General features: G+C 39.3%; 1 protein-coding gene across 1 annotated transcript in view; it reads left to right on the top strand.

Moving 5' to 3' along the window:
* Positions 1 to 2,887: 2,887 nt before the first annotated feature.
* The window catches only part of LOC146567108 (A-type potassium channel modulatory protein DPP6-like), a 269,199-nt gene continuing 247,618 nt past the window's right edge, over positions 2,888 to 24,468 (top strand). Inside the window, exons 1-2 of the mRNA XM_085286716.1 lie at positions 2,888 to 3,226; positions 3,318 to 3,385. Coding sequence (XP_085142842.1) covers positions 3,329 to 3,385 — 57 coding nt within the window. The 5' untranslated portion in view covers positions 2,888 to 3,226; positions 3,318 to 3,328. The remainder of the gene's footprint in view (positions 3,227 to 3,317; positions 3,386 to 24,468) is intronic.

The following is a 24,468-nucleotide window of genomic DNA, read 5'->3' as shown; positions in this document are numbered from 1 at the left end:
ACTTAGATCTGCTCCTTGTCTGCTGCCTGCCATGCTCTGCTCAATGCTTCCACTCTTCCAAACTCCTCTCTCTAACTTGCTATACTTACATGCCGCACTCTCCTGCTTCACCTGCCACCTGTTCTCTGTCACCAAGCAGTCAGCTCACCACGCCACACTCACTCCTGCAACCCCCTCACCTGCATTCCTGCTTATCTGTGTGCCTCCCCAGCCTTCTAGCTGTCAGCTCATTTCTCTTTGTGCCACACCATCTGCACATCAACAACCTGAGTATTTGCAAATAACAATTTGTTAACCATGGCCAGCCTGTGCCAATTCTGCAGAAAGACTCACTGGTTATAGGGGAAATGTTTCTACAAGGCTGGTGATTTTGATTGATTTTGAAAAGGAGTGAAATTTTGTAAACAGTCTTTCAAGTAATTGGCTCACCAAGTACTAACTGGCTCAAAATTGTTGATTGTATCAGGTCAGAATTGGTCCCCTTTTAGCTGTGTTTGAACTGTTCTGCATGTTTCTGTCGGAAGATTGGCGAGTCTTATTTGGAACCACAAAAAGGACCTTAAACAAAACACAATACCATCAGTGTGCCTTATTATCCCTTAACATAACTGGCTCATGTATTCTTTTGAAATGAAGAAAATAATTCCATCATCTTGCTGTATTTGGAAGGAAAGGAAGTTTATGGATGATACAACTACTGTAACAGAAACTGGAGGAAACTAATCTTGGTTTGATTTTGTCATAACAGCCATTTCTGGTATCAGAACCTTTCTGTTGGCTTCGATTTGAGCTCCAGGAGCACTAATTTACTGTAACTCTTTTCCACTGAAGCATTGATTGTATAAAAAAAGGATGAGAAGAACAATTTCCACTGAAAAAAATACTGGTACAGGTGCTACAGGTAGAACCACTGAAGTTAGTGGCTTTCTTAAGGGACTACAACTTCAAATACACTGATGTCACAGATGCTGCTTGTGAATTCTGTCCTCTGTGATTTTCTTTCTTATAGAAATTACCCCAGATTTGTTCTCTTTAGTGTTTGGTTTTCCAACATGTCACCCAGTTCTGCCTTCTCGGAACCAGTCTTCATTCTCTTTACAGGGACTGGTGAAATCCACTTTATCCCTAAAGGCCTTAGGGATATAAGTTACTAATCCACCCTTGCCTCACTTAATTGTCTTTATCATTAAATTTCAAAAGATCCATTTCCACATTTGAATGATGTAACGTATGCTACAACAATCCAACAATAAGACTGTATATCTTCATGCAACTGGTGAAAGAAATCCATTCATCTGACTAAACTGGATTGATGGTGCATCATCAGACTGTATTTAGAAACCCAGACTGTCATTGTTCTGTTGAAGGGAGCCTCGGGTTTGCTATACTGATGCAAGCATTGCTTCTTCACAGCATTTCCGTCATCATTTATGTGTCATTTTCCCTGAGTTGCATGAAACAAGATGTTTGATCATTTATTAACAATTCATATTTCAGGGTAAGATAAACCGGCCACAGGTGGGGAGGGGGGGGCACTGCAGTGTACTTCTTGTGCCAGTCCCAAGCCTGAATAAATTAATAAATGAGTCAGAAGAGCATCCGGGGTAAAATATCTGCCAAATCAAACATTCTGATCATTAAGAAAAGATTTCCATGCCGGATTGGTTGGGGGCCTTGCCAAACAATGACCACATCCAGTGCTGTTGGCCAACACAGTGCTGGTGGAAAACTGTGCTATTGTCAGCTGAACACAAAAGATGTGGAAACAGGGAAGGTGCATTCAGAGGCAGTGAGAGAGGAGGGAAGGCATGAGTTTGGTGGTGAATGTCAAGACTTTTATGGGACTATGACTGATGAAGGGAGAAAATTTGTTGATATGATGGAGAGAATGAAGGAAGCCAGACCAGAAGCTGCTCAGGTGGAATCAAAATGTTCTACCTTAGGAGGTGAAAAAAATTCAGTGTAGGCAGGATCATGAGTTTGAAGCTGGAAATGAAAGGTTTGGTGCTGCAAGTTGTTGGTGCATACACCCCACAGGTTGGATATCAGTTAGAGAAAGAGGAATGCTGAAGCAATTCCACCAGAATTACACAGCTTGATATCACATTATTGATGTCACTCACTTATAACCAACAATCAGAAAATCAGCAACCACTGTGCTTTTTCTAAAAGAAACATCAACATATATTTTAAGGATAACTTCAGTTTTCTTTTAAAGCAGACTTTTCTTTTAGTGGGAAACCCATCAGTATTAAGTGTATTTCGGTAAGTGAAGCCAACAAGCCATGTATTTCTGTTAATTCCTTTCCATCCTGCAAAGCCTTGTGAAAGTGAGTGACAGCAACTTTGTCACAGCTGAGCACCAACCTGTCCAGCTAATTGCCACACTTCAGTGTAAGCTTGCCCTCTTAACATTCATTTATTATGCTATAATTGAAACTAAACAAATCCACTTCCTCAAGCAGAGATAATGATTGAAATCGTCAGAGACAATTTCTCACTTTTGTTCGTTGGTGTCACTCATCTAATTTAAATTTGACAGAGGTCACTCAGAGTTGACTTTCGCCTGCTTTGAAGAGAATAACACAAATCAACCTCCAAGGATGTTTTTGTTTTGTTGTTGTTGTTTTTCAGAAAGGAGCTCAAATACAGGGAAAACTCGTATACGACGCGCAGTATCAGGAGTTTTTGTTGGTTTTAGCAAACACATTGTCATAGTATGGTATCATATACGGTTCCTCATGATACATAATTACAGTGTACCCTGCAGTCCCTACTGCCTGCTGCTCTAGAGTGGGCGAGCAGTGTTGACAGGCTCCTTCTTCAACTCCATGTAGTCAAGCTGTCAGTGGAGATGCGCTTGCGCAATTGCTGGGCGAACACACACACGCACACACACAGAGGCGCGTTTCCGTCAGTTTGTGCAGGTCTGATTCAAAATCATCCTGAGAGCTCGAATATAGAGACCAACTTATATTACAAAAAAATGTAAGTAGATTTAAAGCAGCCAGTTTTACAGGTTGATTTGGTGTGAAACTTCCCAGCGGATTTATATTCGACTGCGTGATAATCAGCATCACTTTGTCCTGGAACAGCAAGCAGGAGAGCTCATTAAATTCTCTGGACTACATCGGGGGAAATATTTAGAAAATTTAGTGTAAGTCTGAACACCAAGCGCGGTTCTTTTTCAACGAGGACCGACAGCCAGGGCAATCCAGCGCACTAGGTATTAAAAAAAACAACCCCACACACACAGATTTCCGTGCCCGCCTGCTTAAAATTGACTCCAACTTTCAGCTTGTTCTTTACTTTTGCAGAGGTTTTCGCCATGAATCAAACAGCGGGAGCCACAAATGCGTATCGCAGATGCTCCAAGGGAGGAAAGGTAAGAAAGACTTACGTATGAAGAAGTTAAGATTTAACAGTCTCTTTCCAGCGTCCATTTATGGCGCAGCGCTGGAAGGAGCATACCAGTGATACTGGATGTTTGTTTGCAAGCTTACAAAAAGCTGTAGACGCAGTTTTCATCATGCTGGGTTATTGCGCGTCTGTGCGCTTTGGAGATGTTGAAAGATGAGCGCGGATAGAATTTCTTGTGGAGACAAAATGAAATCAGTTTCAATGAAGGGAAGGGTGTTGGTGAGCAGTTTATGTTAAAGGTTTTGGAAAGAAGAAAAGCGAGGCTGGTTTGTGTACACTGCAAAAATGCTAAAGAAAAAAAGAAGAAGCAAATGATGACTATGATGCTCACTTGCAGTTTTTTTCCACACTGATGGGATTTCCTCCTCAAATCTCTTCTTCAATAACTTGACAGGCACCTGCTGTCTCATATCCAAGATGATGACATACTGTACCACAGCTGTTTTACCAAGCTTGTGACCCACATAACAAGGCTGCTTCTACTGCTGTGTGGATGCAGTCAACTAGGAGAAAGACAGGGAAGAGAGGGTCTGTGGATGACAGAGTGTGGGGTTGGATTAAACAAGGAGGAAGCAGAAAAGCTGGAGGATGTGGGAGGAAAGAGATGGAAAGGAGTGAGGAGGAGCAGGAATAGAGGGCTTTCCAGGCTCTGGTGTGTGTGTGTGTGTGTGTGTACGCGCATTGAAGGATGAAACCTTATTCATCACCAGCAGGAGTAACACATGCAGACTTCTAAGTGTTTACAAATATTGCTCATTAGATACAAATATTTGGGTTTATGGATTGATGCATACTGATTAGAGATGTCCCTGTCCACTCACAGAAGTGTCGTGAAAGATCTTGTAAATGAGTTTCGATGGGTGTGGACACATATTATTACACACGAATGCTTTGTGTTTGTTATCACTCTCAGTTTAATTGAGAGAGGCTGGTTTGTTTTCCTCTCAGCGTGAAGGTGCAGGCCCACTCACACTGGGAATCAGGGGACTTCAGAATGAAACACATGAGTCGAACGCATGCCGCGAGCCTGCAAATTCCATACATTTTTAATATAGAAGCAAAGGCCAAATGATGGAAAAATAACCATTTATAGCCCTCAGCTATAATCTCTGAACCCACTCCATTCATAACAGACATGGTGGTTAAAATCTCTGCATGTACTTAGGAACATTGTCAGTAACAGTTAGTCTTTGATTCCTAAACCAAAGTTAAAATTTAACCAACAAAGATGAAGAAAAAAAGCATACAAGCATGATTCAGAAATGCAGCTCCCAGCTCTGGTTCAAAGTTTATGTAACTGAGAGGAAAGTAGAAAACCTCCCTTTATTTTGACTAATTAAAGCATCCCGGATGGTATCTGTAACGTTACAGATACCACTGTATGGAGAACTTGCACATGTGCAAAAGTACCACTAACACAGAAGATGTATACTAGTTTTAGAGCAGCATCAACACCAAAGCAACAGTAGATGAGGAGTTTCTTGGGAAAGGTCTTGCTTATTTTAGCAAGACAATGCCAAACGACATTCAGCCCATATTACATCAGTAAAAGAATCAGGGTTGAAAAGGTAAAATCCTCTATTAAACAAAAATGGGAGAATAGTCTCCTTCTTCAGAAACGCTTACAGAGCAGGTGATGCAACACAAGGTAAACATGGTCCTGTCCTAGCTGTTTTGAAACATGCTGCTCACTTCAAATTTAAAATGAGCTTATTTGTTTAAAAAATCCTTAATTCTTCAGTGTCAGCATTATATAGGTTTCCTTTGCAACATAATTTATGATGAGGATGATTTGCAGATAATAGGATTTAGTTTTATTTTGACTTTATTTTGAACTTTTCTGAAAACAGGATTATATTATATACAACACAGTAGGCAGATGCAGCAAATACATGGATAAAATGATGAACTCAAATGGCTTACTGGTTTAAATATCTAGAGTCAATCATTCAAATCAATTGGCAATGTACAACAGAAGTGAAAAAGAGAGTGATGTCAGGGTGGAGGGGGTGGAGACGAGTGTCGAGGGTGATTTGAGACAGACGGATAGCAGCAAGAGTGAAAATGAAGGTTTACATGATGGTAGTGAGACCAGTTATGAGGTACGGTTTGGAGACACTTGCACTGACATAACAACAGGTGGCAGAGTTGAAGTTTGCAACGCTCAGATGGTTTGGACATGTGCAGAGGACAGATAGTGGATATATTGAGCAAAGGATGTCGAATATGAAACTGCTAACAGGAGGAAAATAGGAAAATCACAGAGGAGATTCATGGATGCAGCGAAGGAGGACATGTAGAGGGTTGATGTGATGGAAGAGGATGCTAAGGACAGTGTGAGATGGAGGGAGATGATTCGCTGTGGTGACCCCTAAAGGGAGCAGCTGGAAGAAGAAGTCGAAATGACCGGGATTCATGTACTTTGTGTCTAGAGCATAAATGCTAACTTCTAAACATGTCTGTTAAGCTGTATAAAAAGACACTGCTATGTCCCGTCTTCCTCCCATCACTGCCAACTGGTCACAGCTCCCTGAGCCTGGTTCTGCTGAAAGTTTCTTCCTGTTAAAAGGGAGTTTTTCCTTCCTCCTGTCACCAATTCCTTCCTCATGGGGTCTTTTGATTATTGGGTTTTCTCTGTGTTACTGTACGGTCTTTATAAAACACATCGAGGTGACTGTTTTCATGATTTTGGTGCTATATAAATAAAATTGAACTTAATTGAACTATTTTATGTTAACAGTGTTAGATAGCATCCAGATCATTTAAACTGAACATGTGAACCATAACAGATAGTGTAGATCAGGAGCGGGCAATTCATTTTCCAAAGGGATTACATGAGAAACTGGGGCTGTGTCAGAGGGTCACACCAATAACGTGAACTCAGTTCTAGTAAATATCAATTTGATCTTTTTATAAACTTTTTTATTGTGGCTCTTTTATTATGGCAAAATTGGCTAAATTAACTGGTGTAGATGGAAGGTGGCTGTGTTCATCCAACAGGTTGGGATGCTCTGCCACAGTAGTCTCTCTGTCTGTCATATGAGTCGTTTATTTATCGTTGACTTGTGTTTAAACATTTTGTCCTCATTTCTGCCGTGGGTTTGTCTGTGTTCTGTTTTGTTTTTTTCCAGCACGCTGATATTATTGTGCATAAAATATTTATGATGTCCTTTCACTCACTACTTATTCTAATTCTGGGATCTTTCATCTCCTCTTACCCGTCAACTTTGTGAGAGAAAATAGAATCAGACTAAACGGCTCTTCAGACACCAGTGTCCGTTTCATTATCTGTCCCGTGGCCACTTTTAGCCCACCAGCAGGACGTGCTGCGATTTCAAACCATTTTGTTTTTGGGGGGTTTTTTGTTTTGTTTTTTTGCTTGCTTGTTTTGTTTTTTGTTGTTTTTTTGGTTCTGTGCAAATCCTTAACGCTGCAGAAAAGTTCTCTTTGATGAGTCGCCTCTCTCTTTCTGTGGAGTTTCTATTTATAGTCTTGTTGACAGCCATCCCATGAGACTTTTCCTCATAGATTAATGACACAGCGATTAGGTTTGCATGGTTCTGCAGGCGTCCCAATGGTATAAAGCACATGGTCACATGGTCATGCTTATCAGTTCGAGCCAAGATGTGACATGTTTATAAACACCTGAAATGAATGGACAGCAGGTGTGCTGCGACTATTTTAGGATACTTTGGTATTCCATTGAAACCAGTAGGGAAAATAATCCTGTACTGAAGATGTTTCCTACACCGATGTCATTGTTGGATTTCTGCTATTCCCACAGCTAAATGGAGGTGATGGGATATCACAAATGGCTTTATAGTACTTTGATTGTGTTATCTGTAACACCAACAGTACCTCTCATCTTCCTTATCACAGATCAGAAGCTCGGGGGTGGGCTGAAGCTCGGGGGTGCTGTTAGAAATCTCTAAACCATCATAATGTGCAAGAACATCTGGGGGAATTCGTGGGGGCAGAGAAAGCTGCTTCTTCTAGCTGTCTTTCTTTATTATAACCCGTACTGATGTTACGATTGTGCTCTGTTTCCACATGATCCTCCTGCAGGGGTGCAGCAAAAAAGAGGAAGTCCCTTTAATGTGTTTATCTAAAAGCATTCTGGGAAATGTAGGACATTATGTGTAGGGATGGCTCATTCAACCCTCATGCTTCCCTTTTCTCAGTCTGTTTTTGTGGTGTGTAGAATTTAATTTGAGAATTTTGGAGTCTTCAAAGTGTGTTGGATATGTTGCAGATCTAATAATATAGTATGGTATTATTAGAATATTGTATTATAATAATATTAATCAAATAACATTTTAGTGGAAATAACTGTTAGTTGCAGCACCAATAATCTAATTTTCTATTATTTATTATTTCAATTATTCTGTTATTAAGTTTATAAATTTGTAAATGTCACCTTAAGACATTATGTTGCCCCCTCTAGTGTGGGTCAGGTAATTTTAATGTTGTTTAGCTGGACTGTTTAACCTATCTGTGGTTACACTGAGCATACTGTGTTTCATAGCCATATTTAGAGCATGCCACCTTGGTGTATAAGTAGAAATAGAAGCTATAGTTGATGGCTATTTTTGATGTCATCTTGTAGGATTAATATACCACATATTGGTGCAAAAACAAGCATGTTACGTGGGAATTTGCAGCAAATACATTATGAAAATGGTCAAATGGTCACTAGAGGGCAGTGTTGTACTACAATGTATGAACTCTTAGGGGGTCTTGCATTGGCTTGGTGGGATATACACTGATTAGACACTTTGTTGGGAATAAAGTGTTCACATCATGCAGTTGAATGCAAAGTAATAGAGCAGCTTTGCCATATATGCTACAGTTATGCTCCTAAAACTCAAAAACTCCCTCCCCGCCATGCATGTTAACTGGATGGACTGATAATTATTACAGCAGAGCTTTTTAATTGGATTGCATGAGGTAGGCAGTGCTTGATAAGTGGAAGATCTTTTCTTGCTGGAAGCTTTTTGATTACATGATTTATCACATAGTCAAAGAGCTCCTCTTTAGTTAACATTTTCTATGATTCCAGCTACACTGCGATTTTGTTCAAGATTTGACTCGCATATTTAATAAATCTAGGATTTTTTTTCCTTTTCGCTGCTTGTAAGTTTCCCACTGCTCTGATATCAATTCAGAGCTTAACTTTTTGCCTCTATGTGTCACGCTGCTCCTTTCTTCTCCATCCCCTTGGTCACAGCAGGCTAGCTCGATTATCTTGGCCCTTGACAGCCCCGCGGCCCTGCGCGCACACTAAATCCCAATTAACTCCCTGAGTTTCAACCCATTTGCAACTTTTGCTAATCTCTGCATCAGCAATGCCCAGAACCCCCCCCCCCCCCCCCCCCCAAATTCTTCTGATTACAAATTCATAACAAGGCTGTGAAAGTTTAACGAAACTAAACTGATTGTCTCGTGCAATGAATATGCATTAACTGCTGCTGCCCAAATGGAAACTGATCACTTGACTAAATCTGCTATTAAGAAATATTGGACTTTTGTCTTGGCATATAATTTAAATTCCCCCGAGGCTTATTTGTGCGTCTTATTACTGCATGGATTGTTTGGGGTGTTTTTAAACTAAAAGTCATTTGTTTCTACAAATATTGAACTTGCATCAGAGGAAACACAGCAAACGGATCCTTGCGGTGCTCAGGAGCTAAGCTGAAAGGTATTTGGATTGAGGGGAGACTCCTTAATTACCGCAGCTTTTTTGGCCAACAGCAGGGCAAACACCAGCATGAATGCGCCAAGTATTGATCCCTGCTCTCATTATGCATGGGGTCCATTGTAATGCACAGTTATCACTCTGACTCCCTCACTGGAGTCTATGGAAATCATGATTGATTTTCTTCACACTTCCTCCCCCCACCTCCCTGCCTAGTAAACTAGCATCAGAAGGCCTATCTCAATCATGTTTGCACTTTGAATTCCTGTACTCAAGACCCTCTCTCGCTCATTAGCACCAGTAATCTTTTTCTCATTCTGCTGACTCTGGGGGGAAAAGGAGCGACGTCCTCGGTCAAACTGAGCTCATTCGCGTTTATAGCACAACCTTTGCAGTCTCTGCTTTTGAAGATGCTCCTTCATGCAATTCTCACACATATAAAAGCTGCTACCTGGTGGCAATTTGATCAAGTCTGTCTTCACAGTGTCTGCAAAAAAAAAATGCACCTTGTGCCTCTGTATTTGTATGGAAACTTGTTTACAGTGTACACAAAGAAATGGGATTTGGATCCGCTTCTTAGAGCTCTGCCTCTGTGAAATGAATAATGCAACACACACACACACACACACACACACACACACACACACACACACACACACACACACACGCGCATACACACACACACACACACACACACACATATACACATACAGTGAGAGAATAGATTTTCTCACTTTTAAAACCACCAGGTGACATTTTTTGTTCTTTGGGGTTATTTGTATTTTTTTTCTTAAATGCATTGCAGATTGCTAATTCTGCTGCAGTGGCATTGCTGTTTGTAACAACCCACTGGTGTGTGCACTTAATCATCAGGTGCTGCAGCAGTGCTCCCCTGCCTGAGCTCATACTACACACAGGAAATCCTTGAGGAAACAGGAGCTTTATTACAGTATGTCAGCCTGGGGGAGGGGGAAAAAAAAGCTAACTCCATGTGATGCTTACATGGAATTCAAAGTCACCGCAGTGTTGGTGTCACTCGGTTGCAGCAAGTGTGTTTTCCAGGGGATGACTGACACCGCAGGGACTGTAATTGCATGAATCCCTGAGACCTCCCTGGCCTTTTGAGTGAGTGGCTGCTTGGCGAAATGCTTGGGTCATGACAACCCATCTGGTGGCGTTTCACAAGCAGTCAACAAGACCCGACGAGACAAATGGCTCCACAGCACTAAACAGCAGCTGTTGTTTGGAAGACAGACACTTAAGCCATATCTAAAATCACAAACACATCCATTGTGTGGCTCCAGAGGCCTCACTACCCATCAAAACCGGTTGGAGTTACTGCATCCAGCATGTTTCATCCTGCCAGAGCCTGTCCCAGTGGACTGTACCGTCAGTTTCCCCACTTTTACAGCCATCTAATGCAAATGAGTCTGCAAAAAGAGAAGTACCAAACAATTTCAATGTGCTGACGCCTGCACATCAGGCTTAAGTTTGCCCTCTGCTGGATGAGAGAGTCCATGAGCTTGAGCGTAGAAAGTCCCATATTTCACCCCCCCAAAGTGGAGTTTGTGTATAATGAGGCTTCTGAAATGATGAAATCATTAAATTAATGGTTTCTTAATGGTGAGACTTAAATGGAGTGGTTTGCATTATATAGAGTTTGGTTTCCAATTGCACAAATGCTGATAGCGAAAAATTATTAGAATAGTCTAGAAACTGCAGTATGCTTTGTGAAAAGAGTCTAGCATCATGCTGCTGTTTAATAGAAAGGCAGTGGGACTTTTCATCCCATCATGTAAAACAGTGGGATATCAGTTACTCTAAATAAGCCATCATTTTATTCATATTGATTTTTTATGAAAGGGAATATACCATAGAAGTGAAGACTAAAAAAAGCTTTATGCGTTGCTGGTGTGTTTGATCCTCGAGTTGTAACTTCGGTTCTTGTGCTGAAAATGGAGAAGAAAAAGAGAGGTCACTTTCTGCTCCAGTCACTGTTTATTCTTATATATCATAAACCCACACAACAGGACCCAGGGCAAATCTATGCATTTAATGGCCGTGGTCAGAAATCCAGAGAGATGTTCATATAAATAGCAAATAGTTTTTCATGGGTTTGCTCTACCTGTGCTCTCTCTATGCTGCAGATATTTTCTCAGCAGGAATAGAAGAAGCCATCAGCATTTATGAAATGCTTTGTGAATGTCTGCATACTTAAAAATTAAAGTGTGCTGGCCATATTTATTTCATATCAGAAAGAAACACTCAAACATTTGGCTTTACACTTGGCCTGTGCAGCCAAGGATGAGGGGTTCATCCTCTCTGAAACAAGCTCCCTTCCCTTTAAGCCAGCTTTGTTCTGATTGGCTGCTTCATGCAAACACAAAGTTTAAGGTGGGTGGGGCTTCTAGGGAAAGAAATATAAAACCAAGTGTTTAGAGCAGTCTACTCTAATTGAGCTTAATGTCTAAACTTTGGTCATAATCTTTTTATTATGAGCGTTCATCCAGTGTATGGACAGATTTGAAATTAATGCTCAGTGGCATTAATGCAAAGAAGGTTGTCAGTGATGAGTTGTGACCATGTTATCACAGGACATTGAGCAGCAGTTTTAGTTTTTTATCAGTTTGAAGTGTCTGTTAAATACCTTCTTGATCACAGTGAAGCGCAGTGCAGGGTTTTCTTTAAAAAAGTTTAAAAACAATCACTGTTTTTAAACTTTGCTCTGTTTCCCACTTTTCCTACCCCTTCATTTGCTGTTGCTCAGGTACTTATTATCAGTGAATGTGATTAAACAATTAAGTGGTGTATTTGTGGCTGGTGACATGTTTCCTAATGTGAAAACAGACCCCGCTTTCCCCAAAACTGGCTTTGTTCCACCCTTTTTGAGCTGTTATTTCTTCTCATGCCCAGCCTAAGCAGTAGGATATCTTAAAACCAGAAAATGTTTTAGGGATTTGAAGATTTGATTTGTGATCAAAAACTTTAAGAATAAATGAGTTTAGATTGGATAATATTTTCTTGCAGTTTTATGGAGTAATTATTTTCGATACTTTAAGGCAAGAATTTGTTTTAAAGGAGTTTTCCTACAGTCAGTTGATCGTAAAGAAAGACCCAAAATCAACAATTTTATCAAGTATCCCAACTCTAACTTGCAAGTTCTCTGTGCCATACAGCTTCATTATCATCCAAAAACTGTTATAATCACATCTCTCAGGCTCTTCGGTGCACCCAGTGGTCTGTTTATTGGGAAATTTATGGGAAGAATATGATAAACACGTTCACTGACATGAACTCTGCAATTCCCAACTTGCTTAACGTTCTTTAAAGTTTACTTGACAACTACATTTTGTGTTACACGTTGAACTTGATCAAATGATGCTACAATCTACACTCAAAAAAATCTGTTGTTGGATGAACACAATTTAATCGTGGCACCTTTTTCCACGCAATTTAACCAAGTACAATAAACCATTTTTGATCATGTCAAACCAACACATTTGACATTTGGTGGTTTAATGAAATCTAATTACGTTGGATCAACGTAGTATACTTATATTGATTTGAAGTGATTTATTTAAGTATGTAGAGTGAAATTTGTTTTAATTCATCCTACACAAGTTAAAAACTTTAGGAAAACACAAAATCTTGTTGTTTGAACAACTACTTTGTTAATCAAGGCAATTACTGCTAGTCTTGCTTAATGAACCAATATGGGGGTTGATGATTTCACTCATTTCAATCTAATTATTTCAATTAGATTTGTTTTCATTTGTTACACATTTAGAAACCCACTACTTTACAATAATAAAAAGTCACATTCAGATTATGATAACATTAACTTTATTAACTGGATTTACTGGACAATATAAGGCTACGTTCACGCTGCAGGTCTTAATGCTCAATTCCGATTTGATCAAATCCGATTTTTTTGTCTGCTTGTTCACACTACAAATAAAATGCGACAGCAAACGCGCTCTAGTGTGAACCCTCAAAGCGGCCTGCATGCTCAAAAGAAGACGTCACACACAACGCGCTCTGTTTAGACCCAGAGCAAACAATATTGTTTGACTGATGGCCCTTAATATAAAGACTTTGGACTTTACGTTTCCCAATTTTTGCTTTAAGTTATATTTTTATTTACATAGTAATGTAAATAAATAAATAATTATCCTTATTGCTGTTTTAGAGAGGAGCGGTGCTTCAAAGGATAGTTGCAGATTTCTGTCAGAATCTGCAGATTATACAAATAAAATGTTCACGTTGTCTTCCCAACAGTTTCACTAACATCTACACTGGATGGCCAGGAAGCGTTCGCGATGTCTTCTCAGGCGCTGATAATTGGCGTCTGTCTTGTGTCAGTGACGTAAAAGACGGATTTAATGCGACCTCACCATTCAAACAGCAGTCGCTTTCTAAAACATCGGCTATGTATCGGATTCAATACCACATACGAAAGTGACCCAGATCGGATTTGAAAATATCGGATTTGCGCCGTTCACACTGTCATACCATGATCAGATATGGGTCGCATAGGATAAAAAAAAAACAAATCGGATTTGATGTGCTTTCGCCTGAAGTGTGAACATAGCCTAAAAGCTTACCATTTTTGTACACCTGCAAGCATTATGCCACTTTAAAAGGTAAAACATTAGAATACTTATTTAAACAGGTAATGACATCTGAACTATGTTGGAACCAAAGCTTCCACAACTAAAAACGAATGCAAAATTTGCTCTATAAACTAATATGTCAACTGTATTTTAAAAAATTAAACTAAAAGATAAAAATACATTTCCCACGTGGCAAGTTAAAACATTTGACAAAATAGAATTACTATTGTGTGAATATGGAAAAAAAAAAGTATAGAAATAATTTGGGTGCAATACAACAACAACAAAATCCATAGGGAAAAAAATACAGGGATTTAAAAAAACAAAACAAAACAACAACAACATTTTAGGAAGTAAAACGATCCATATCCTTATCCATATAAGGACAAACAAAAATCATCTGCAGTGCTGTATAAAAGGTGATTTGCCCAACAGAGAGAATCCAAAAACTTAACAAAAAATTATTTCTTTTTAAATGAGAGAAAAAAATATAATATAAACAACTCAAATATTAACATTATATACTGGAAATCACCATTGCACCAATAAACCATTCAAGACCTTCTATCAGTCATTTTCAAGTGCTCTCACCCCTTAAGCTCGTTTTTCAGAAACTGAGCTTTTGTCCATCAAGATTTAAAAGTATCTTCTGGAGGACTTCAAAGGTGCATTTAAGTTCTGGTGGGTAGCTCAGGTTCGAACAGTATATGAGTCCAAACAACAGAGCACATGCTTGTGCAATGTTACCCAAATCAGTGAGAGCCTCCACACCCTCAATCAGGACACCAATGTCCTCTGGGTCATCTTCAGGTTCAGCACCCTCCTTTTGGATGACGTACACGCCTATTACAGTTTGCTCCATGTAGCTTTTTGCCTCACTGTCCGTATCCTACATGAAAAAATATAAGACGACAAAGTTAAATTTGCAAAAGTAAAATAAAACAAGTAAAACTGTTTCTATGCTGTTCATAAAATCTAAGTAGTCAAAGTAATAAACAGGAAATTACACCACGAAAGTAGTTGTTAGTAATTACTCCAATACACAAATTATAAAATAAACATCTCATGTCAGTAGAATCTTAGTATTCCATAGATAGTAAAGGAAAAACATAAAACAAAAGAGGTGGCGTAATTGACCTCTCACCGGCCCCTCCCCTGAAAGAGCCATTGTCCAATTACACATCATAGCAACCGTTACTATGTCTGACAAACATTGACTTCAAGCAAGATGGTGAAGTGGTGCGCCCACCGATACCCCGAGAGATTGTGTCTAGAGGAGTTGTGTTCTTTCCAGTCACAAAGCCAAAAACAACGTGAATGGATTAAACAGTGTGGAAGGCCCCGCTCCCAGATAAATGCACCAAACATTATGAAGCATGCCTGCTCGCACATCTGTTGCACTGGTCATGTTTGTCAGACGTAGCAAGAGTAACTTAGGGGGACCGGACTCGACAAAAGGCTAATTCAGCTGGTAAAATAAAAAAGGTATAGAAGTGTTAGTACTAAACAGCTCAAAGTTCATAGACATTTCTATTTACAAATACTGATGACTAGTGATGTGCGATACCACTGATTTCCTTTCCGATCCGATACCAAGTAATATTCAGGGTGGTATCGACGATACTGATCCGATACCGATACTTTGTACAAAACGGATTTTATTTATTGTATCTCAAATTATAGCGTCATAATGATTACAGGACATCAGAATACCTTCTTCTTATCACTTAATAATGCAGAGTTCATCATATAGAAATAAAAAAACTAAAGTTGTGTGCTATTTGAACACCTTGCCTGCCTGGAGGACTAAAGGACTCCGTGAGAGACTCTCACCCTAGCAGCACCTGTCCCTCTCCTCCTCTTCAGTTCGCCTCAACATACGCTCGTCATATTTTGTGATATGATTTACTCTGAGGTGTTTGACAAGGTTAGTGATGTTGCCACAACCATACATGCCAACCCTCCCGATTTTTCCGGGAGAATCCCACCTTTCTCCAGATTTTCCACCCGGACAACAAAGTTGAAAAACCATATCGCAGAATTCATAGCGCGGCCCAGCCAATTCCAGTTTCCAACAATGACGGCAGCGACTTAGTTTTAATATCACTCTTATTTCTCTTTCTGGGTCGCAAAAAAACTTTTAACATATTTTCAGGTGAGAATGTAGCTGTGTAAACTTCAAATATCTGAGCCGACCGACACATCGTCTTCAAACCCCCGCGGTCTTTCACCACTCGGGTTAAACATGATGTACAAGTCACTTTGATAACTTAAAAATGTTCTTGTTTGGCTTTTTCAGTGTTTTATTTGTTCGTGAGTAAATCGGTTTGGCTGAGATTAAAGTTATTAGATTAGATTAAATTAAATTAAACTTTATTATTCCCTCGGGAGGGTTCCTCCGGGGTTTTCACACAGCTGAATAAACGTCAAACAGAAAACTGATTAAACAGAAGAGTTTACGTCAGTGTCCGGTTATATTTTAGACAGCAAGGAGCAGACGGCTGAGTTTCACTCCACCGAGGGAGCTCGTGACGTACTACCCGGCTTTCTTTAGACCGCGAAGGCAGGTCCTCAGGTGGAAGCAGCCTCTGAATTTGGACACCCCCGCTGTTTCCGGGCCGGCCAATAATAACGGTGACATTTAACGTATTTTATCCGATATATAAACCCTGTAAAATATATTTATCCGCCCAAACAGCCCTTTTGAATGTCTCCCTAATTCTGAGGTCTCAAGGTTGGCAAGTATGGCCACAACACCTCACTTTTTTTGCCACATTTATTGCAAACCACGGCTCAGCTGTTTGTGGAGGTAAAATACATCCGCACAATTACGCTCAGCCATTGTTGTGAGTGCGCACGCCAAGGGGCTGCGAGACATTTATACAGCCGTATTTCGCACATGACTATGAAAGGCGGAAGAGGAAGTAGTTCCTTTGAATGTAGGCAATCCGAATGTTATAGTTTCTTTCCACTGTGTTCCTGTTAATGATAAACTACAAATTTACTCTAAATTACTAAAATATCGATATTTTAATGTGAGAATCGATTCTAGAACATAAATGATTGGTATCGGAGGAATCGATATTTCAGGATCGATCCGCACATCACTACTGATGACCATTTCCTTCCAATACCAAATTCCAGAAATTCTTTATTGCAACGCTTAATACTGTTTGGTATTCAAGACATCCTTTCCTCAATGCCAGGTGTCTCGTTGCTAATCTCAAAATTTTAACGATTTGCATTTGAGGCAACATCACAATTTGTATGAGAATGTTACAGTCAACATGCTGTCACAATGACTCTAGGTATGTGGTATGAGGTGAGGAAAATTTGTCTTATCTTCCCATTTGTATTCAAAACTTTGGATTGAACTGTTAAGTTTTTCTAAGGTGAAATACTTTATGGAGATCAAATCAGCCAAGCATTCTGCTAGTTCTACAGGTATAATGCCCTCAAATAAATCGTGTACTATATCCAGGGTAAAGCCTGCAATAACATCAAAATGAGAGAGACTTTTTTAGTCAAAACACAGTCACATTTAACCCCACAACACAGGCTTGAGGTTTCCAATGCAGATTGTGAGCCTGATGGAGTTCACGTGTTCTACACTCAAAAACATCTGCAGTCAAAAACTGAATTTCATTTTTCTTAGCGACACAGAATCTACATACGTGTTTCCCAGAAATTTTTTTTAACAAAACCTGCAAGCCCGTGAGCAGCTAGGTTATCAGCTATTACGCAATTTACGGTGCCTTTAACAAACTCATTCATCTGAGCAATAAACACACCATCTTCTTCCAAGATCACAAGATCTTTTAACAGGGGTTCCAACACCTTTTCAAACCCAAATGTCTTTAAATCATCACTTTTCCAAAGAACAGCTAGGTAAATGTTAGTGCTGAATGAGAGCCTGGAGGCAAATTATCCAAGACCTAACAAATACCACAAAGCTTGTGTTTTTTGCGTGAGGTTCCAAGAGGATTGCAAACCTCAAAATCATCAATGTAAAGTGTAACGGAGATTCTCAGCACGTCAACAGCTAAAAGGCTATTGGTTCTAAAGTGTTTGCCATCTCGGAAAGACCTGTAAACACTCAGACCATCAGCCAAATCCTCACTTTTTTCTTGTCCTTTCTTGTTGCTCAATCACTCTATCAAGTAAGTGATTTTGACTCAATAATTCTTGCAATAAATTTAATAAAGGAATGTACTGACATGACTTTTGTTGATCAACAGATAAAATGTACTCAACAGGCTCTACGACCCTAAAGTTAACCTTATAGTATTGTTTTCATTTAAATGAAGTTCCTAGAGGGCCACACTTAGCTAAAATTTTTGATACAGGGTTAGAAATGCACACATTATTGGCAAGCTCCTCAACAACAGCTTGACCGATATGAAGGTTATGGCTCTTGAATACCTCTTCAACAGTTCGTTTTGTGACTGAAGTACAAGCAGAACTTAACAAAAAACTCAACTCCTCCACCAAGCCATCTACTGCTGTGGCTGGTATTTAAAATATGTATTCCAATTTTAACAATATCCCAGCTATGTTCTGTTCAACAAGCTCTGCCAAATTTTCAGTGGAATGATTACTTCCTGACACCAACTCAGTTCCAACAGCAACTAGCACCTACACCTTCAGGATACGGCTGGGCGATATGGCCTAAAATTTATATCGCGATATAATTTGAAGCATGTGCGGTAGCGATATATATCGCGATATATTCTTTTCTTCTGTATAACGTAATTTCCACACTATAAGGCACACTTAAAATCCTTTAATTTTCTCAAAAATCTAGAGTGTGCCTTATGTATGAATTCTGGTTGTGCTTACTGACCTTGAATCGATTTTGGCATGCAGAAATCTGTTAAAAAATGTTTTAGTACAACTTTGGTAAGCCGAACTGCTTGATGGATTGTCAGAGCATTACCGCTGCCATAGTGAGGAGCTTCGCGGAGTAATCTGGGTCCAAAACTCCGTCCTCTTCCATTCAAACGAACACTAAGAGTTAAAAACCGTCTAAATTCTTTCATCTTTAGTAAAATCATCAGCGTTGCTGCTTTACCAGGTGTAACAATTAAGTTTAACATCCAGTCATCCATGAAAACAGAATTTATTAAATTTAACGGAGTTAGAAGTTAACAGGAAGTCAGCTCGCTAGTTTCCACCTAAACATGACATACCATGTTCTGACTGAGAGATTTTTGAAACTTATTAAAACGTACAGCTCTGCTACCACTTCCAACATAAATGAAGACAGAAAACGAAACAGCAGTGACGTTTGCAGGGTTACTGAAGTTGGACTACCTGGTATATAATGTTGTGCTACGTGATTGCTAGCGACACAGCTATGTTAGCATAACATTAGCACAGTGAACCTGGAGGATGAACGCCAACTTTTTTTCCACTCGATAAAAGTTAACGTGAGGGATTCTGGTGGTCAGGGACAAATGCAATCGCATAGCAGGATGCTATACACGGGCCAAACTTCAGTCAGGAGAACAACTGAGATCATTCATCCACAATAAGAGGTTAGTTATTAATATACTGCAACAACATGGGAATAGAGCAGCTGCGAGAGAATTCAACATTAACGAATCAATGTTACGGAAGTGGAGGAAGCGCAGTTTTTGGCTTTCCCCATATTTCAAAAGTGCTTCATCTCTTTGCTATGACTGTCGCCTGGCATAATTTGCAGATGATAATGGTTGTAGCCGCTGCGATGCTTTCGACCAAAACAGGCGCAGCTTGATGCCATCATCAACATGCGCTATCACGATAGAGCGGTATAGTCAAAATCTCTCTTTTTTTTCTTTTTTTTTTTTGCCTGTCCCGTTTGGCTCTTTTGCCATCAGAATTGTTGTCTAAAGGCAAAGAAAGATGCCCAACGGATTTACTTTACCAAATTGACCATCCCAGCATTGCCATAATGGTCCATTTGATTCACCTTTTATTGTTTATTTTATTTTCACTTGCTGAATACGGGACAGACTTGACTGGAGGAAAGAAGGGGAGAAAGAAAGAGGGAAAGAGAAACAGCTGAGAAGAGGGACGGGGGAGAAGGGCAAAAAACAAAAACCAACAGAATGGGCAGGAAAAAAAAAAAGAAAGAAAAGAAAAAAAAATGCATATATCGATCACCTGGATCACCTGTTGAGAAAGAAAAAAGAAAACAAGCAGAAGAGAACAAGAGTAATAGAATAAACAACATCACAATGATATATGGGAATATGACAGTAAATACTAAATATTAAACATTATTGTGCAGCACATAAGATCAACAGAACACAGTGTGCTTTGAGGTAGGAGCCAAAAAGGGTGTAGTTTGTGGGTGTGATCACCCGTGTGTACACCTGTGAGCATGGACGCGCTTGTTTTTTTGTTTTTTAAAAGGTTCCTTCATGTAATGATCTGCTAGAGGGTGTGGGGGGGGCCACAGCCCCGTCCTCCGGGGCATGAAGCAGGTATGGAGGAGATCAAAACTCCAGACATCCAGAGGCCCCCAGAACACAAGAGACCAAGGAAGACTAACAGAGGGGCAGCCGCGCCACTGTCCCAGAAAGAGCTGAGGAGAGTCCCAGATGAGGGCTCACTCAGCAGCCGCGGAGCAGAAGCCAGGGGGAGTTGCAGTGACGCGCCCGTGAGCTCCGCCGGCAGCCAGCTGTGCCTGAGTGACCGAGCCCCAGGCCGAGAGGCTGAGGGCACCCCACCTCCGAAGTGGCCCAAGGAGTGAGCCGGTGTGTACCTGGACGCCCATCCCCAGATAGTCAAAATCTCTACCGTTGGCCAAATTTATATTGTTTCCATCGTATATTGTTTATATCGCCCACCCCTACTTCAGGGTCATCAGAATTTTGTGCTGGGTCAACACACACCACTAAACCTACCTTGAAATCTTTGAGTGAATTTAAATGATGCTTCCTCTTTTTGTGTGAAATGTACCAAAGATATTTGTCTTGAAAGAGCAGCCTGTAATACTCACTATTTCATAAATGTGATCCAATATGTCCAAAATAATCTCTCTCTGTGGTAAGGTCACTGCAGTCACATAACTTACACCTAAAAGTGACTGAACTGACAGCTGTCTGTTTAAAATGAGAAGAATGACATCTGTAAACATGTGTTTTTAGTCCACACCAAGTCTTAAATGTGCATGGACAATTTACATATATACAAAGATAACACTGGTTGGGTCCATAATGGTGATGTAATCTACAGTGTTTCAATAATTTGTACCCACTACTCTCCCTGATGGAACAACGCTTGCACTGCCACATACAAGTCACTGAAAGAAAAAAAGAGAAGCAGTTTTTAAGGATGGTTTTATTGGCACCCTTTTTTTCTTTTTGATTAAATCATAAAACTATCATAAAAATGTATGATGGCAAAAACTTACCACGTATTAAAGAGGAGGCACAAACAATCAGAAAAAGGGGGCAGCTTTCTTTGAGGTGTTACTATGGTAAAGAAAACATAAAATATTTTATAAAAATTTCACAGTGGATTTTTTTTTACTTTGTTGCAAATGTATTTAAAAAAAATACAAAAACATATAAATACTTCTTGCAATATAAAATTCACGGATAAATATCCAATCGGTTGCAAAATGTAACAGCAGTGTTTCACACCATGCAATAAAGATGCTGGTAGTTACGGTAAAGGTCCTACAGGCGATCTTCATAACTATCCGCCATTGCCTTTTCCTCTGACCTCGTGTTCATGCTCTTTTTCCCATGCACTAGCGTTCAAGTCAATTCGAAGGATGCAGCCCCTGAATTTGGACACAGCTAATATTTAGCAACTCGCGCACGCTACAGTTTAACTTACATCAATGCGAGAGGCCAAACGCTTAAAAAAAAAAAAGAGAGAAAGAAAGAAGAAATGCAAATGAAAAAAGGAAGAAAGACCATGTCTTGCAATAACCGTAATTTAAAAGCAAAGTTACTGCTAACAGAGCAAGGTAAAAGTTCTATAAGACAGCCATATTAGCTTTAGCTAACTTCATTTACCATGAAAGGGAATTACAAACGTGTTAAATATTGTATTAAACATATCAATGACCGCTCAAAACACTATAAGACTAGCTACAGAAACGGGTAACAAGAAAAAATGAAAAGGAATAAGTGGAAATGCTAATAATGATATAAATATAGCCAGAGCGGATTAGAAATCTGGTATTAGACGGTACCCGATTTTCACTGTATTTGCTCTGCTCCCGCTGTCTCATTTCCAATGCAGACTTGCATTGGAAAAATGACAAGTTACACATTCGGAGTTAAAAACGTTATTGAACAATTAACCGATGGAATAACTTAGTTTGACTAAGATACTTTCAGTTATTTATTACTTACCTGTAGTGTGGAAGATTCCGCAGAGGGAAACGGCAGTTCACATAACTTTGTCCACGTTCCCGCCTCTTCACTTCTGGGAAGTTTGAGCATGCGCACTAGGCATCAGTTTTAGAGTTGTTGATTTAAAATAGTTACATTTCATTGAACTGAAGAATGCAAATCTAGTTCATTAAACGTTTTGTTATTTTATGTTAAACCAACAAGTGCTAATGATTTAAAAACAAAAATTCAATATGTTCATGTTAAATAGACAAATGTTTATTGAATTAATCAAACAAATGCCTTAGTTTACTTTTTTGAGTGTATCCACTTAATAAATTTCTCATTAAGCCTCAGGCACACAGGCCTAGATAACAGTCAGCAACCACTGCTAGGGAAAAATGTGTATTCCATTACCAGCTTTTAAGTGGGTGCTGGCTTTTGTTAGGTCAGTCTAGCAAAAGAGGGTGCTGCAGCAAAAACCTCCTTGTCAATCTGTAGCAGGATTCACTTATCAGTCTGTTTCTGCTCAATGTTTTTCCATATTTTTCAATGCTTTCAGTTATATTTAGCACCAGTACAATGGAAGCCCATTACTTTGAACTGTTGGAAGTCACACTGGACATTGGTTGTGGTGTTATTGTACTAACATTTTGAAATGATAAAATAACTGTTGAAATGACTGTTGTTTGAAGTATATTAGAGAATGCTTTTGTTGTCCAGAACTGGCACTTGCTGACTCATGAAATATAACTCTTTATCTCACCAAATCAATGTCTAATTTATTGTTTGTGAACCACTTGGAAAACGTTTGTCGTAGAATTCCAAAATTCTCCAGCTGTAGATATTAGATTAAAGTGAATTTGTTTTTAGAGGGTGAATTTCTTGTTTTAATACTTGGGTTAGAATGGCTGAAGTTCTGGACTTTTTGTTTAGTAACCACAAGTATGTCATATCATCAGATAATCAAGAAATCTCATGTGAAATGTGAAAAATCCTTTAATTTTCTCAAAAATTGAGATTGTGCCTTATGTAAGAATTCTGGTTGTGCTTATTGACCTCAAACCGATTTCTGCGTGCAAAAATCTGTTAAAAAAATGTTTTAGTACAACTTTGGTAAGCTGCACTGCTTGCTTGATGGATTGTCAGAGCATTACGGCTGCCGTAGTGAAAAGATTCGCGGAGTAATCTGTGTCCAAAACTCCGTCCTCTTCAGGTCCCAAAGTCAAACGAACACTAAGAGTTAAAAACGGTCTAAATTTTTTCATCTTTAATTAAATCATCAGCGTTGCTGCTTTATGGGGTGTAACAATTAAGTTTTACATCCAGGCATCCATGAAAACAGAATTTATTAAATTTAACGGAGTTAGAAGTTAACCGGAAGTTAGCTCGCTAGTTTCCACCTAAACATTTCATACCATGTTCTGACTGAGAGATTTTTGAAACTTATTAAAACGTACAGCTCTGCTACCACTTCCAACATAAATGAAGACAGAAAACTAAACAGCAGTGGCATTTGCAGGGTTACTGAAGTTGGACTACCTGGTATATAATCTTGTGCTACGTGATTGCTAGCGACACAGCTATGTTAGCATAACATTAGCACAGTGAAGCTGGAGGATGAACGCCAACTTTTTTTCCACTCGATAAAAGTTAACGTGAGGGATTCTGGTGGTTAGGGACAAATGCAATCGCATAGCAAGATGCTGTAAACGGACCAAACTTCAGTCAGGACAACAACTGAGATTATTCATCCACAATAAGAGGTTAGTTATTAATATACTGCAACAACATGGGAATAGAACAGCTGCGAGAGAATTCAACATTAATGAATCAATGTTATGGAAGTGAAGCAAGCGCAGTTTTTGGCTTTCCCCATATTTCAAAAGTGCTTAATCTCTTTGCTATGACTGTCGCCCGCCATAATTTACAGACGATAATGGTTGTAGCCGCTGCAATGCTTTCGACCAAAACAGGCGCAGCTTGATGACATCATCAACATGCGCTATCGTGATAGAGCGATATAGTCAAAATCTCTATCGTTTATTTATATTGTTTCTATCGTATATCGTTTATATCGCCCACCAGAATGACTCGGGGGTATTGATTCATTTAAACTAAATTCAAATTCAAATTTTAAATGTTAAAATTCAAATTTTAACATAATCATCCTGCTGCAACCAGGTTTCTGTAAGGCAGAATAAATCGATTTGTTGATCAATTATTAAGTCATGTACTAACAGAGACTTGGAGGAGACAGACCTAATATTTAATAATCCACATTTCACTGTTTTACTCTTTGGTTCAGATGTGGATACTGTATTGTTCTTTCTTTGTGATTTTTTATGTTTAAGATGTTTATTGCTGGTTTTTAGTTTGTTTGTTTTTTTCTTTTTTGGAGCTG

Source organism: Mchenga conophoros, linkage group LG9 (genome assembly GCF_057382185.1).
Source record: "Mchenga conophoros isolate Kocher_MC1m ecotype Shallow Benthic linkage group LG9, M_conophoros_male_GT1.1, whole genome shotgun sequence".
Classification (NCBI taxonomy): Eukaryota; Metazoa; Chordata; class Actinopteri; order Cichliformes; family Cichlidae; genus Mchenga; species Mchenga conophoros.
This window is presented reverse-complemented; position numbering and strand designations above follow the sequence as displayed.